The following is a 16062-nucleotide window of genomic DNA, read 5'->3' on the forward strand; positions in this document are numbered from 1 at the left end:
CCATATGGGGCAGCTGAGAAGACCAGGGCACTGGGTGCCGGCTGGGCCCTGAGCCGTTCGTAGGCACCAGGGTGCCGACTCTCTGGTCTTTTCCCTGTTCCCTCCTGCTGGAAGCACAGGGCTTGCTTCCACGCTTACCTGAATGCTGTGTCTCCCTTTGAGCTTCCTTGGTGCCTGACTAAGCTCTTCTTGTTACTCACCCTTCTCTTGTTTGAATCTCAGCTTCTCCTGAGCAAAAAGCAACAACATACACATTCTCTCTGTCTTTATCATCTGCCTTGGTTGTTTCTGAATTCCTCTCAGGCCCTTGTTCCCTAGCCATATGATTTCTTCTAGGGGAGCCAGAAGTTATCCTTTGTTTCCTTAATAGCCAACCATCATTTTGTGCATGCACAGAGCCTTTGTGTGGCTATGCATTAGGCATGTCATCCATTCAGCCTGGGAATATGCATGCCCGTTCTCCATGCCACGGGAAGATGTCATCACAGCACACCCAGCTGTTTGGTACCTCAGGGTAGCAGTGCTTGGCTCATTCTGGATTCTCACCTGGCCAGCAGGGACATGATAGTCACAGGACAACTGCTGTGGGCCAGGCTTCAAGCCAGGCTACCCAGGGGCACAAGGGTCTAGGCTAAAGCTGACTCTTTTAGATGAGAATCGAAACAAGGTCCATGCCCCTGACACAAGGTCTTTAACTGCAGCTGCAGCTCTGGAGAGGGTCATCTCAAAGGGTCCTGATGAGAAGAGGAAGACAGAAGGGATTGTGCCAGGAGGAAATTTCTGTGGCAAACCACAACAGTTCTGGGTTTAGCAGCTAAATATCTCCCTGCAGGGAGTGGAGAGTGAATCATTATTCTTTTGTACTCTCTGCCTCTGAACTCCTGTGGAGAGACAGACTTAAAAAGGGAATTTTCTGGCCGGGCGCCGTGGCTCACGTCTGTAATCCCACCACTTTGGGAGACTGAGGCGGCTGGATCACCTGAGATCAGGAGTTTGAGACCAGCCTGACCAACATGGTGAAATCCCATCTCTACTAAAATGCAAAAATTAGCTGGGCATGGTGACGGGCGCCTGTAATCCTAGCTACTCGGGAGGCTGAGGCACGAGAATCGCTTGAACCCGGGAGGCAGAGGTTGTAGTGAGCTGAGATCACACCATTGCACTCCAACCTGGGCGACAGAGCGAGACTTTGTCACAAAAAAAAAAAAAAAAAAAAAAGGGGGTGGTGCAGGGGGAACCTTCTTACAATTAGATTGGAAAGTAAAGAATAAGAGCAGGTCGCTGAACAATAGACACTAGATATGGGTGTTAGCTAAAGAGTTAGGACTAAAGGAATTAGAAAAAGGAGTTCATTGAGACAGATAAGAGAGAGCTGTATATTTTTCTGATGGAGAAATCAGAAAAGTTCAGTAGAAAAAAAAAACAAGGAAGTCAAGAAAGCCACAAAATTGAAGAAAAAAAAATTGTGATTGTAAATATGTTCTACAAATTTTCAAAGACATTTTTAAGAAAATGTCTGGACGGCATGATGAGGAGCCAGAGCCAAAGACAATTAATAAGAAAGGTAAGAAGCAAAGACTTCTTGGAAGATGTGGGCAGGCAGCTTAGTACATTCTGAGATGGGAATGCGGGGTCCGGAAGTCCATACCTCACTCTTCAGTAGTTGATTTTCTTCCTTTAAGGGCGTTTTTCACCAAGAACATTTGCAGATTTTGGTTTTTTCAAAATAAAAATTAGTCAACATGACAGAAAGCCCATTTCCTAGTCTTAAGTAAAACAAAGCAAAAATTATTTTTAAAAAACCATTGCAATTCAGTTTTGTCCAGAAAAACTGATTTTGCACCCTTTCTTCATGGCTGGAGGCCTCTTTGGGGGCTCTGTGCCCATTATTTTGGCAGCCCCTGGTGTCATTCTTGCTCCTGCCCTCTGCCCCACTTCTGAGTGTCAATGGGCCTCTCTGAAGATGGCAGGGTCTGCTCGGTGGGCAGCGTCTGGGGACTTCCCAGGAGCTGGGTTGAACTGTGTTTGGTAAATAGACAACAGAATCTGCTTGCAAGGCGTTCCCATGGCTGTGCAGGATTCTAACTCATTCCGGCTGTGATGAGCGGCCCTGTCTGTCTTGTAAGTTGCCATGGGAAAGTGGAAAATACAGCTCATTAGCTGGGTGGTTGGTCTCCGTGGCCCCGCATTATTAACGCTGAGCAAAACCTGAATGGGAAGCTTGCAGATACTGGACGTGCTCTGTGCTAGCCTGTGTGTAGATTAAAACTGTAGTTTCTGCTTTTCCGGTGCCTACAGTTTTAGTGGGCTTGGGAGCGGGGACCTCCTGGGGAGAACATTTTAGCTTGACGTCACTGTGGTGGACGGAAAGCACCAGAAAGGAAGATCTGTTGGTGAGGCGAGTGCCATACTGCCATTTCCGTAACTCACCACTTCAGGCGCTTGTCCTCTCCTGTCCTTTCCCGAACAGCATAAAAGATGAAGACTCAGAGCACACAGTCACTTTTGAAAATGGTTAGTGATTTTTAAAGTACTTTATATAGCAAGACTGGTTGTGTGAGAATCAGAGCCATGATAAAGACTGTTCTCTCTGTATTAATGAAAGTCACCCATTGTCACCGTGACTAACATTTATTTGTGGCATTCACTGTCATTCATTGTGATTTCTGGGAAGTGAGTGAAAACATTTTTATTCCAAAGAATTCCGAATTGCATTGCGTCAGCTCCCTTAACCTATGCAGACTGTAGTCTATTCACAGGGGAACAAGAAAGGGAAACAGCGGCTACGATGTAAATGTCACTTTGTCTAGAGCATTTGTATATGAAGAAGCGCCCCAGTGGGTTATTTTGCCAGTCCTTTGTAAGGTGCATGTTGTGTGATGAAAATTATCCTCCCATCTTGCAGTGATTACAGCAACATAAAGGCAGCGTATGAGGCCATGAAGAATGTGGCCTGTCTGATCAATGAGCGCAAGCGCAAGCTGGAGAGCATCGACAAGATAGCTCGCTGGCAGGTGTCCATCGTGGGCTGGGAGGTAAGTGGGAAGCACCCCGCATGATCCCGCGCCACTCGCCCCTCCTGCACCTTTGATCTGGTGCAGACGCACTTTAATATCCTGTGGTCAGTACCTTATATTCTTGGCTTTAATGGTAATATATACCATTAATGGTAAATGTGTTTTGAGGCATATTGTTGAATTTAACAGTCAACTATTTTATACCCACCCCCGTAAGAAATAAAGTCTGAAGAGTTTCTGCAGTTAGTTTATTGCGGAGCCTCTGTCTCTCCTGGTAGAGGGAGCTCCATGAGAACCGCAGAGGATGTTCCGTTTGCAGCCACATAACTTAGTAGTAGACGTATGGGGGACTCTGGAGTCCCTGCCCACATGTGAATCCTGTATGATCTGGGCAAGATTAATTTTTTTAACTTACAAATTGGGGAGAAAAATATTACCTACCTCAAAGGCTACCGTGAGCATTTTATAAGATAGTACAGGCCAGGTACAGTGGCTCGCACCTGTAATCCCAGCACTTTCGGAGGCCAAAGTGTGAGAATCGCTTGAGCCCAGGCGTTTGAGGCTGGCCTGGCAACCTGGCAAGACCCCATCTCCACAAAAAGTAAAAAAAATCAGCCAGGCGTGGTGGCGTACACATGTAGTCCTGGCTGCTCGGGAGGCTGAGTTGGAAGGATCACTTGAGCCTAGGAGGTTGAGGCTGCAGTGAGCCATGATCGTGCCACTGCACTCTAGTCTGGGTGACAGAGCAAGACTCTGTCTCAAAAAAAAAAAAAAAAAAGGAAAGAGTACAAATACAATGCCTGTAATAATGGTCCAACAAATTCTCTCTCTCTCTCTGTATTTATAAAAATAGTGACAATAGCTAGCACCTGTGTGTGTTTACCACGTGTCTGAATGGCACTGATCTGAGCCATTTGTACCTATATGAACTCATTTAATCCTTTCCACCATCCTATGAAGTAGGCACTATTATTGTGCCCATTTAACAGATGGGAAAACCGAAGCACAGAAAGGTTAAGTAACTTGCCCAAGACCACACAGCTCGAAAGTAGCAGAGCTGGATTCAAACCCAAGCAGGCACCCTGGCTTCAAAGTCCATGCTGGTCACCACTGTGCTCTACTGCCATTAAATTAAGAACAGCAAGCAGATGCCATTCAGATTTGTAGACCAAGCTACATTGATTTTACATTTATTAATCGGTCAGAACTCACTCTCCCAGAGGACTGAGAAAGTTTGGAGCAAGAAGTTAGGTTTTTAACTGAAGTAGGCTATAGGTGGTGAACATTGGAGAGAAACACGTAACTTCAGGGGCCTTATAGACTTCTGGAGTTTGGGCAGGATCTCAGAGAACACTGAGTCCAACTCTCTTGTTTTGTAAGAATCTAGGGCACAGAATTGCTCTAAGGAAGTAAATAGAAGAACTATTTTGGAGTCAGGCTCTTTTGTCTCCAAAAACTACTGTGTATGACTGGGATTAAGGGAGAATCCAATCCTATTTAACAAAGGCCAGTGTCCTACCAAATACCATAAAGTAACATTGGATTAGATTCAACCTAAATATTGTAAAAGTATGTTTTTCTTTTTGATTTTGGACACTGACATTTAGGGGATAATTTGTCAGAAGTTAATTTCTTGCTGACAGTTTCCCGTCTGGCCTTTTGTTCCTATGACTCTAAATAAGTTGCGATTCCAGGGAGCTGCTATATACTCAACACAATAATGTCAGGTCCGTAATCACGGTCCTGTACCCCTACACGAATGCTTCCTTACGTATAACCCTGCACGCTCTCATTCTTCGAGGCTCTGTTTAGGTCAGCTGCTGTTTCAAGTCTTGACTGGGTTCCATTAATTCAGCATGCTGCTTACCAGAGGCTTCAGGCAAGGAAGACCCCTCAGCTAACACAGAGGTACTGTCAGTTTTCTAGTGAGTAGGAAAACAAAGAAAAGGAAGAAATTTCAGGCACCAGGAGACCAATAAATCCAGGTTTATTAACACAATAACTTTGAGGCCCTGCCCAGCTGTGAATGGGGACAGGTAGTGGGCAGTCTCAGGTAACTGAAAGTCTGAGAAAGATTCTTTGTTAGGAGTCTCTTCTATATCCTAACACCTCAGGGAATCCAAATTGGGATTTTTTTTGTTTTTTGTTTCCCTAGAGAGAAGGGTCTTGCTCTGCCCCTCAGGCTGGAGTGTACTGATGTGATCACCACTCACTGCAGCCTCAAACTCCTGGGCTCAGGGGATTCTCCTGCCTCAGCCTCCTAACTAGCTAGGACTACAGGTGTGTGTCACCATGCCTGGTTAATTTTTAAATTTTTATGTAGAGATGGGGTCTTGCTGTGTTGCCCAGGCTGGTCTCATACTATCCTCCCACCTTGGCTTCCTAAGTAGCTAGGACTACAGCTGTGCTAGAATTGGAAGATCTTAAGATGTGTTTTCATCCTTCCAGGGACTGGATATCTTAGACCGAAGCTCAGAATTGATTCATTCTGGGGAACTGACCAAAATCACTAAGCAAGGCAAAAGCCAGCAGCGGATGTTCTTCCTGTTTGACCACCAGCTGGTGTCCTGCAAGAAGGACTTGCTGCGCAGGGACATGCTGTACTACAAGGGCCGGCTGGACATGGATGAGATGGAGCTTGTGGACCTGGGAGATGGGCGCGACAAGGACTGTAACCTCAGCGTGAAAAATGCCTTCAAGCTCGTCAGTAGGACCACAGACGAGGTTTATTTGTTTTGTGCCAAAAAACAAGAAGACAAGGCAAGGTGGCTGCAGGCCTGTGCAGACGAAAGGAGGCGGGTGCAGGAGGACCAGGAGATGGGTGAGCAGCCCTTGGCCCTGCAGGCACCTTTGCCCCTGCTTGCTGTAATAGCTTCATTCTCCACCACCGTGGGCCCGCTGTGCCCAGCCTTCTCCCTCAGAGCTGGATCCCACCATGGGGAAAAGACGAGGGATCTGCAAACCCTAAATACTTCTGAATGTACTTACAAGACAGACCATGTCAGATGTCGTTACTACAACTAACATTTGTTCAGTATTTACCTTGTGCCAGACATTCCGTGGCCCATTTATAGAGACTGTCTCATTGAATCCCTGTGAAGTGGTTACTGTTATACCCAATTTACAGATGAGAAAATTGAGGCTTATGGAACTGGCCCACTCTTGCCCTGTGGCCACATAACATTTAAATCCAGCACTTTGGATGCCACATGCAGGGTAGAAGAATAAATAATAAAACCAGCTCGGCGTAACCCCAGAGATGGAACCCCACTATGGTGACCATCACCCAGGGTATCAGAAGTATCATGTGGGCTGGGCACTGTGGCTCATGCCTGTAATCCCAGCACTTTGGGAGGCCGAGGCAGGCGGATCACAAGGTCAGGAGATGGAGACCATCCTGGCTAACACAGTGAAACACCATCTCTACTAAAAATTAAAAAAATTAGCCAGGCGTGGTGGTGGGCACCTGTAGTCCCAGCTACTCGGGAGGCTGAGGCAGGAGAATGGTGTGAAGCCAGAAGGTGGAGCTTGCAGTGAGCCAAGATTGTGCACCTGCACTCCAGCCTGGGCGACAGAGCGCGACTCCGTCTCAAAAAAAAAAAAAGTATCATCTCGTGATGCTGGAGGCCTCCCCTTTGGCTGTGCCCGTGCAGTACCTTCAGGGTGCCTCACTGCCACAGTTGATCCACACCCAGCAGCCTGCCCACATGCTGCCCATCTCTCCCTATGAAACTCAGGACACCCGTCGTCCATTGCAGTTAAGGCGATGGTCCTTCACACCCAGTGTTACATTCGTACGTCTTTGGTTTGTCTTCCCAGCTTCTGCTGACCTGGTGGTGCTGTGTGGCCCCTGAGAACGAAGCTGCCATGCCTGGCATTAGTGATGGCAGCACCCATAGTCTCTGAGCCCCTGTTTCATTGCCTCCCAAACTCTTGAGGGTTTTGAGCACAATCTGTTGAATGGAAGTCAGGGTTGCCACAGTGAAGGATATTTCTCTCTGCAGCTCAAGTGAGCCCAGCCCTCAAAAGTCGTGGTCCAGGATGGAGGGGAGCCAGCGTACCCCCTCCCCATCCTTGCCCACTGCCATGAGGACAGAACTGAAAACCAGGAAGTGCTGCTTCTGTCCTCCCCAGCCACTGGCTCGAAGCTTGGCTACGGAATTTGGTCTCACCCACAGGAGGTTTTGTGAGATTCTGCAGTAGAGTTGGAGGGATTCAGAAGTTGGTCAGGCTAAAGCGGAAGCAGGGATCTCCTTGGAAACACTCAATGGGTGGACGTTGGCCTGGATTTGGGCCACTCCAAGATACAGAGCTCCCCACATCACAGGCGGCCCCTTACACCAAGTGTGGGGGTGTCCTTTAGACTAAAAGGACATCCGATTCCCAGCAACAGCCACAGATTATTGGTGCAGACTCTGGGGCCCCATTGGAATAGGGCTAATCACTCTCGTGCCCAGAATTCATTCAAAGATGACAGTTATTAAAATGCAAAACAACAGAGCCACAAAATCTTAGTTTTACTCGTCATATGATGTTGTCTAGTGCAGGCCCTGAAGTCATCTGTAAGTCAGAGTGTTTGGGTTCCTGAAGACGGCACTATTTGCCGGGGGGAGGTGGGGGCATCCTACACCCTTTCAACAGTGTCTCTCAATAGAAAGGAAAGGAGGGGCCTCGTGATGCCCTTTGCCGTGTGATGCTCCCCATGGCCAGTGGTCAGAGGACGTGAGTGTATGACTGAGGCACTCCGGAGCCAGTAAGTCTGGGAACTGGCGCGTGTGTGATAAAACTGGATGCATTCCTTGCCTGGAATGTTTTGGCAGCCCTCATGCTTGATGCATGTGTGTGGGTAGACACTTTATGTAGCAGGTCAGAGAGAATGGACACGAAGGGCCTTGGAGGCAGGGACAGCCCCAGTGGCCAGCATACAGAGCCTGAGCCCGACGTCAGGACAGTCTGGGACAGATAATGGGCATGTGAAGGAGTCAGGGCCAGGGGAGCAGAGTGGGCAGAGGTAGAGAGGGAACCTCGGGAGTGAGCCAGGCAGTGCGAGCTAGCAGACGCAGGGCCTGGGTCACCTCTGCCAAGCTGGAGCGAGCGCCTGCCTCCAGGAGGAAGGCTTCCCTCGGGAGAAGGCAGGGCCCCAGCACCCAGCCCTGGCCATTCAGCTCTGTCCTTCCTTCTCCTTCCCCACATCCTTCGAAGCCAAGGGTTGCCTCGTCTTGTCTTTCCGGTGACTCTTGTTTCACCCAGTTCGCGCACTGCACACGTACACTGTCACTGTACTACTGGACTTGACAGTGAGGGAACGCTCAGGGCACACACTGCGCACAGCTGGGGTACGGAATCCGGTTCCTGCTACTCATATGGTACCTTTGTTCAGGGTGTAACTGCTAGTGTGCAAAGCTCTCGTAGCGTGTGGGTGAACAGGCCCTGGGACTCTTTGCTCTGTGCTCTCCTTCTGGGGCCTCATCCTTTAGGTTATAATTGGGATGGCCCTGTGTGAACATTTGCCCGGGAGTGTCGGGCTTCACACAGACATCCTGCATTCTCGTGGGCACCACCCCGTTTCACTCTCCAAGCTCTCCGGGTTTGCAGGACAACCACATGGCCACCTTGGCGATAATCCTTGTGACTTCCCCTTTGCTGGTCTTCAACCTGTCCGGGTTCTTTGAGGATTAAGGTTCTTGGTCTCAGGTTATGGTGTTAACGTCAATGCTGATATGGGCTGTGATGCAAGTTTTGCTCTGAAACAGGTCCACGTGTTCTGAATATATGTCGCATTTATTTCTAAATGCAGGAATGGAAATTTCAGAAAACCAGAAGAAACTTGCCATGTTAAATGCTCAAAAGACAGGACATGGAAAGTCGAAAGGTAAGTTATGGAGAAGGCTTTGTCTCCTTAATGCTTATCAGTATTCTCCTGAAAATGGGGAGCATACCCCAAGTTGTCAGCCTGTGACCAGCTTGGAGTAAGGAAAACAGTAGAAGTTGGAACTCAAGGGCAGGTTCAGAAGTGGGGGCAGGTGAAGGTGGCCTGTGTTTGGTTTTGAATGTGCATCAGTGTTTGCTCCCATTGGGATGTGGGCGTAGGAAACCTTCAGAGGTTCTGCCAGAGGATGGTAGACCTCCTTGCCCGCCAGCGGCCCCTCCGCTCCCCTCCCCCAAGTGCTGATGGTGTTAGCCACCGGGTCACGCACATCACCAGTCTGAGGCAAAACCAAGTCCTCTTGCCTCTTTTAGCATGAGAGGACAAAATCTCAAACCCCAAACTGCTTCATCAGCTATAGGCTGGATATAGTCTAGTTTAAGTAAGAAAAAAATGTAAAGGCTCGGTACATCAGGCAAGGAGTTAGACCAAAAAAGACACATGAGGGCCGGGCGTGGTGGCTCAAGCCTGTAATCCCAGCACTTTGGGAGGCCGAGACGGGCGGATCACGAGGTCAGGAGATCGAGACCATCCTGGCTAACCCGGTGAAACCCCATCTCTACTAAAAAATACAAAAAAAAACTAGCCAGGTGAGGTGACAGGCGCCTGTAGGTGAGGTGGCGGGTGCCTGTAGTCCCAGCTACTCGGAAGACTGAGGCAGGAGAATGGCGTAAACCTGGGAGGCGGAGCTTGTAGTGAGCTGAGATCCAGCCATTGCACTCCAGCCTGGGTGACGGAGCCAGATTCCGTCTCAAAAAAAAAAAGACACATGAGCTGATTTAGGGCAGTGATCCCCTAACCTCCACGCACATTAGAATCCCCAGGGCAGCTGTTCAAAAATGCCCAGGCTGCATACCCAGGGCTCTGATGAACTAGGATCTGTCCACGCTGCTGGTAATGCAGATAGCTGGCCCAGCAGGAATTCACTAATAAGGATTTTTCCCAAAAAATATGCACTGCATTCTTAGAAACTTTATTCCAGTCATCTTTCTACTGTAAAAAGGATTACCCTATGAAATTTATCTCTGTTCATATTTTCCTGACTGCAAATGCAAAAGCAAGGACCAGTGAATCCCAGGACTGCAGCAGGCCACTGACTGAAAGGCCAGGAGGAGCTCCTTCCCCAAACCACACTGAGCACTCCACTGCTTTCTCCGTGCAAATGCAGAATTTATTTTCCCCACTAAGTTACAAGTATCTTTAAAGCAGAAAAACCCATGTTACTACTTTTTTAAAATCTCCACTTCTAATGTCAGGTTACTAGTAAATCATTTTGTCAGAATACATTGTTTTCTGTCCGTATCTTCTGAGAGTCACTCACCCCACAGCCGGGCTCCTCAGAACGGAAGGACTGCTGACATTCACGGGTGGCCACCCGGTGGGACGCGGTGCCTGCGTTATCTGATTTCTTCCTTCCTGCCACCTCGGGAGATAGGGAGAGCCTTCTGGCAGGTCAGGGGCAGGGGTGGGTTCTGAACCAAGGCCTTCCTGCTTTCAGAGCCCACCCTCTTCGTGCCATGCTGACTCACACAGTTACCTTTAGATCTAATCGCTAATCTTAATAAACCTTCTAAATTACCTCTGCACAGATGAAAAATACCTAGGCCAGTGAAGTTTTGATTAGAGTGGTTACGTATTGGGGGCACAGTTCTAAGCACTTTACTTCTATTAATTCATTTAATTCTCATAGCAACCCCATAGTACTGTAATCCCCATTTTAGGGATTGGGGAACCAAGGAGTAGAGAAATCAAATAATTTCTGCAGTAATCCCAGCCGGTAAATGGCACAGAAGAATTTGGGCCGAGGTAGCATGAGCTCCAGACTTCCATTTAGAGCATTTTATTGCTATTCACCGTGACCGTCAGTCTGGCTTGGATTCCACCACTCCCCGCTGCGTGTCCTGGCATTCAGTTTCTTTCCCTGTCTAGTTGTCATAATACCCTCCTTGGAGGCTTTTTGGGAGATTTCAGTGACAGAGACTGTGTCAAGCTCCACACGGAGTACCTGAACATAGCAAGCATAGCTACTGGACCTTCTTTTTGGTTAATGTGAATTAAGAATTAGCTCTCTACAAAAAAGTACAAAAATTAGCTGGGCACGGTGGCACCCCTGTAGGTGCAGCTTCTTAGGAGGCTGAGGTGGGAGGATCGCTTGAGCCTGGGAGGTAGAGATTGCAGTGATCCAAGATCACACCACTGCACTCCAGCCTGGGCGACAGAGTGAGACCCTGTCAAAAAAAAAAAAAAAAAAAAAAAAGAATTAGCTGAGAACTTGGACTTGGAGTCTCAGCATTTTCATTTTTTTCCTTTTTGGTTAACAAGTGACCCTCAGTCCCTGTTCCATCTCTCTCCCCTCCCGAGTCAGGCTACAACAGGTGCCCCGTGGCCCCACCGCACCAGAGCCTGCACCCCATCCACCAGCGCCACATCACTATGCCCACAAGCGTCCCCCAGCAGCAGGTATTTGGCCTGGCGGAACCCAAAAGGAAGCCCTCGCTCTTCTGGCACACCTTCAACAGGCTCACCCCCTTCCGGAAATGAAAACAGGAGGCTGTGCTTCCACGGAGCTGGGTGTCAAGAGGAGAACTGTCTTTGTTTCTTGTGTGCTTCAATCCAGGGAAGGTTTCTTGGACCCAGTGATAAAAACTTCCTTTTTGGGATCAATGAAGGAGAGAAGGTCTTGGAATCACCTTCAGTCTTTGGAGACCCAGCTGTCTTTGTGGAAGGGAGGAGATGGTCATGACACAAAGCTTTATTAAAACTACACAGAAACACCCGTGACCCGCTAGGAGATGGCCCAGATGTGGGACCCGGTACCGTGCTCTACAGTGAGTGGCGAGGCAGCAGCTGAAGCCACCCCTGCTGATGGTGAGCAAGTGCTGCCGCTGGTCCTAACACAGCATCCAGGGCTTTGCAGCTCCTACGGGGTGACGAGGTTAGAGGATCGCTTCGGCGTTCGATTTTCAAGGGTGTCGTCAAGACGGGGTTGACACAATGCTGCACATGTCTGGTCACACTTAGAAATTGAGCTCTTACTCTCTTCTGTAACACGGGGGGACGTACAGCTGCCGTGGAGCTGACCACGGTGTTCCCTGGCATTGTCCACACAGATGCTAAATGGTAGTACAGACGTCATCCTGCAAGGTTCCTCTTCCTGCAAGCGAAGGGGAGAAAAACAAGAGGCACCTGTCACCTTCATCGCAGTCCTCAGTGCAGAGCAACTTACGCATCCTCAAGAATCCACTGCTTTTCAGGCAAGGAGGGAGAAATCCTCCTGCACACTGGCTTTGTCCCGGAGTCGGTTCCCTCCTGCCCACACATCTTGAGTAACTCCGAGCAGAAATCACGTCTTGCCCACATACTGTAACCTAAGAAACTGCTATTCAAGGCTGGGCACGGTGGCTCATGCCTGTAATCCCAGCACTTTGGGAGGCCAAGGCAGGTGGATCACCTGAGGTCAGGAGTTCAAGACCAGCCTGGCCAACATTGCAAAGCCCAGTCTCTACTAATAATACAAAAATTAGCTGGGCATGGTGGTGCATGCCTGTAATCCCAGCTACTGGGGAGACTGAGGTAGGAGAATCTTTTGAACCTGGGAAGCAGAGGTTGCAGTGAGCTGAGATCGCACCATTGCATTCCAACCTAGGGGATAGAGCAAGACTCTATGTCTCCAAAAAAAAAAAAAAAAAAAAACAGAAAAAAAACTGCCATTCAAACAACTGTTTGCAATATAAAAAGCTCATTTACTCTAATATTTATGATACAGTGAATATGAAAATGCACTGGTCAGAAGGCATTCTCAAAAAGCCGCACTGCTCCCGACATCGTCCTTACCAGTGAAATCGCAAGGACAGGCAAAGCAGTCCTGCTTCTTGGGAATCCGAAGCTGCCTTTATCACATAAAGCCAAACAGTAGGGCATAACTGTGTCACCTGAGCATGTCATCAGGCTTCTGAGGACTTGTTCTTTATAAGAGAGACCTTCACAAAATATCTTGGCTCAGAGATAGCAGTCTTTATTAACAAAGGCCATGCGCGCTGACACCTGCAGATAATCACCTCCTTTTCTTTGTCTGTGTTGTACATTTTCATGACATAACTTTTAACTATGTCTAGAGAAGGCAGGCTCTGCAACAGAGATGCCCTTTCAACCCGCTCAGTGCCCTGGACAGGAGATACTGTGTTACACTGTTAATGGATTTCTATTTGAGAAGCTCATTTTTGTATGCAATCCCTGCAAAGTTTTTTTTCTAACAGGCTCATGTTTGAGAATAAACAAGTCTGTGATGTCAGAGACAAAAGTGTATTCTTCAGTCTGCAGGTGTGTGGCACCTCCCTTCTCCCCTGAAGCCCCCCACATCCAGAGCCATTCCTGAGGGGTGACATCATGAATCAAGAAAACATAACCTTTGTCCTCTCAGGTGAAGCCTTGGAACATTCTGTGACGGCTGATGTCCGTTCTGAGCCACCTTGGCACGCGTGCTTATGGGCAGCATTGCTAAGGGTTCAGGTGCCCTGTGGCTGGCAGCCCCTGAGTTGCTTCTGTGGACCATCACGCCGCGCAGCGTGTCCTGAGACTGAAGTTGCTGCAGGAAGGAGCTTCTGAGAGGTCCTGTGGCATGTGGGGGCGTGTGTGCGTGTTTCCTTCTTGAACAGACATTCCAACTTTAGTTGTGTTTATAGAACTGACCTTTTTACTAACAAAATACAATGATACATTTTGGAAACTATACTTAATATGTTTTTCCTGCACACCTAGCAATAACTGTAGGGGTCTCTGCTAGGGTTGTTTTTGTATGTACAGCAATTTTGAACAAATTATTTTAAATGTAATATAAGAGAATTCGTTTAAGGAAGTAAAGAGAATCATTTGCTTATGTTACATTTTCCGTGAGGATTCAGTTTAAGAGTCATTCTTAGGGCTTCCATTTCCTAATATTTATTCATGGGTAATGAAGAAATGCTTTGCATTTTGTGGCGAGTCCTAATTTATTTTCCAGCTGAGCCCTGACTTCCGGTTCCCACCTACCTCCATGGACTTCCTAACAGAGACTCATGAATACCAGGACATGTTTTTGTTAAATCAGGTTCAGTTCATTGCCCCGGTCAGTTTTATACAGTATGAGGGTCACTCGATTAAAGATCTTTCCTGGGTAGATCCTACTTCGACGTTCAGGTGATTTTGAAAACCGCTAACATTTTTAAAAGGCTAGAACATCCTTTGACTTCTTGAAAATCCGCATGTCTGGCTTGGGTTTTATTACCACATGCCTGAGTTCTTCAAAGAATAGAAGGCTCAAGTATTCTCATTTTCCGTTTGCCAAACTTCCTTCTGATTTGAGTCACATGTTCCACTTGGAAAAAAAGGGAACAGAGAACCTCCTCCATGGACAGTGTATGAATTTCACTGGGAATCTTGCTGTCTCCAGCCTCTCTGCCTTTCTCTCTTTTTAACCTTACATTACATAATATTATAGATGGGCCAAAAAAAAAAATGACATAACATTTTGAGGAATTTCACCTATTCGTTCTTCATGTTTGAAAATTTGTCGACTTTGTTAGCAGACAGTTGAAGTAGCCTTGGGTCAAAAGCAGCCTTTTCAATTGTGATCATACCTAAAACATATAAAAACCCTGAAGTAGATTATAAGCAATTATAAAATCATAAAATTGAATGTTTGCAGAATCCTGGAGCAGTAGCTTTCTTTGTCTTTGGCCTGCAGACTGGGAAGAGGGCAGCAGTAGTACGCCAGAGCTTCCCTGGGATACCAGCCGCGTGGCTGCTTTTCATTCGATCTGATTTTTGTTTCCCACTGTAGATCTGATTTTGTAGTTGAAAACATTTCACCATCAAACACTATTTCTGAATATCGTGCCTTTTTTATACCTAGCCTAGATGAAAACCGATGCCATTCTTATTCAGAAAATCCCCCCATCCTACATGACTGTTACCTAGACATAAAGCAAAAGTGCATTTAATTCAAAATTTGGTTCACAATAGAAGTATTTTGTAAAAGCCAGCTGAACCAGCGTTTTACCAGGTGGAAATCTCTGCAAGCCAAATTGCTGATACTCCTTCATACAAATCAACTTGGTGTCCTAGCCAGAATGGAACAGCATAATGACCTGGAGTTCGGGGGAGTATTTCTGCACTATTACTTGTCAGGGAGAGAAGAAAGAAGTGTCCCTCAAACGACAGTGTCAAGAACTATGAATAAATGTTCTTTCACCAGCTCACAGGCCAGAAATGCGGGACCCAAGTCAACTAGGTGAAACTTACTAGCAGACCCAGCTTTTCCATAATAACCTAATCTGCAAATCAGTTTATTAAAGTTTCCCTTGGCTGATATTGTTGTTTTCAGGATGCAATGAAAGTGGATTTCAGAAGGCTTTGGAAAAATAAGTGGAACATGACTGATCTGGAAAAAAAAAAAAAAAAGCAAAAGCTTAAATATTTGATGTAAGTTTACTTACCTACAACATACTTTACATTGTTGCCTTTAGTTATCTCACAGGCACTGACATTTTATATTTAGAAAATACTTTTAATCTTTCTAATCTTTTTGTGTAAATATTAGTGTCCATTGTGTATGACTTGCTAACCTACTTTGCAAGACTTTGGGCAACATTTTAGCTCGTTAACTTCAAGATGATGTGTCATCTGTATAGGTCAAAGGATGGGACTTCTGAACTGAGGAATTCGCTGTTGGCAGCCGAAGTATGATGTACAAGATTGATGTAACTTGATATGTATTTTTGTTGACTTTTTTTGTAAAAAAAAAAAAAAAAATTTACAAGGTTATTTGATTTTTTAAATGCTGTGAATCTATATTTGTTGTTTTGTATATTAAAATTCATTTGCCAAACTCGTTCTGATGATGCATTTGAGTAGCAGCCTTTATTAACAGGAGGAAGTGGAGAGCTGGGTGCGGGGGCTTCTGGGACTTGTAGTGCCTCTGCTGCCCTGATGTCCCTAGACTTCTCAGTGGCAACAACTCATCCATTGAGGAGCTCCATGTAACCCCTGGGTAGGCGTGGGAGAGGGAGGGCTCTGAGGGCAGCCTAGGAGGGCACCCTGGCTTGAGAAAAGCCAGTGGTTGGAGTAAGAGGGATGTGGAAG

General features: G+C 47.0%; 1 protein-coding gene across 8 annotated transcripts in view; it reads left to right on the plus strand.

The window, feature by feature from the left end:
• Positions 1-15808, plus strand: part of SPATA13 (spermatogenesis associated 13) — a 322746-nt gene extending 306938 nt beyond the window's left edge. For 7 of the 8 annotated variants that reach the window (XM_050767080.1, XM_050767083.1, XM_050767084.1 and 4 more), the window contains 4 exons: positions 2906-3035; positions 5466-5838; positions 8815-8889; positions 11309-15808. In XM_050767080.1, coding sequence (XP_050623037.1) covers positions 2906-3035; positions 5466-5838; positions 8815-8889; positions 11309-11484 — 754 coding nt within the window. In that variant the 3' untranslated portion in view covers positions 11485-15808. The remainder of the gene's footprint in view (positions 1-2905; positions 3036-5465; positions 5839-8814; positions 8890-11308) is intronic. The other variant, XM_050767081.1, reaches the window with a different exon arrangement.
• The last annotated feature ends 254 nt before the right edge of the window (positions 15809-16062 follow it).

This window comes from Macaca thibetana, chromosome 17, assembly GCF_024542745.1.
Source record: "Macaca thibetana thibetana isolate TM-01 chromosome 17, ASM2454274v1, whole genome shotgun sequence".
NCBI classification, from domain to species: Eukaryota; Metazoa; Chordata; class Mammalia; order Primates; family Cercopithecidae; genus Macaca; species Macaca thibetana.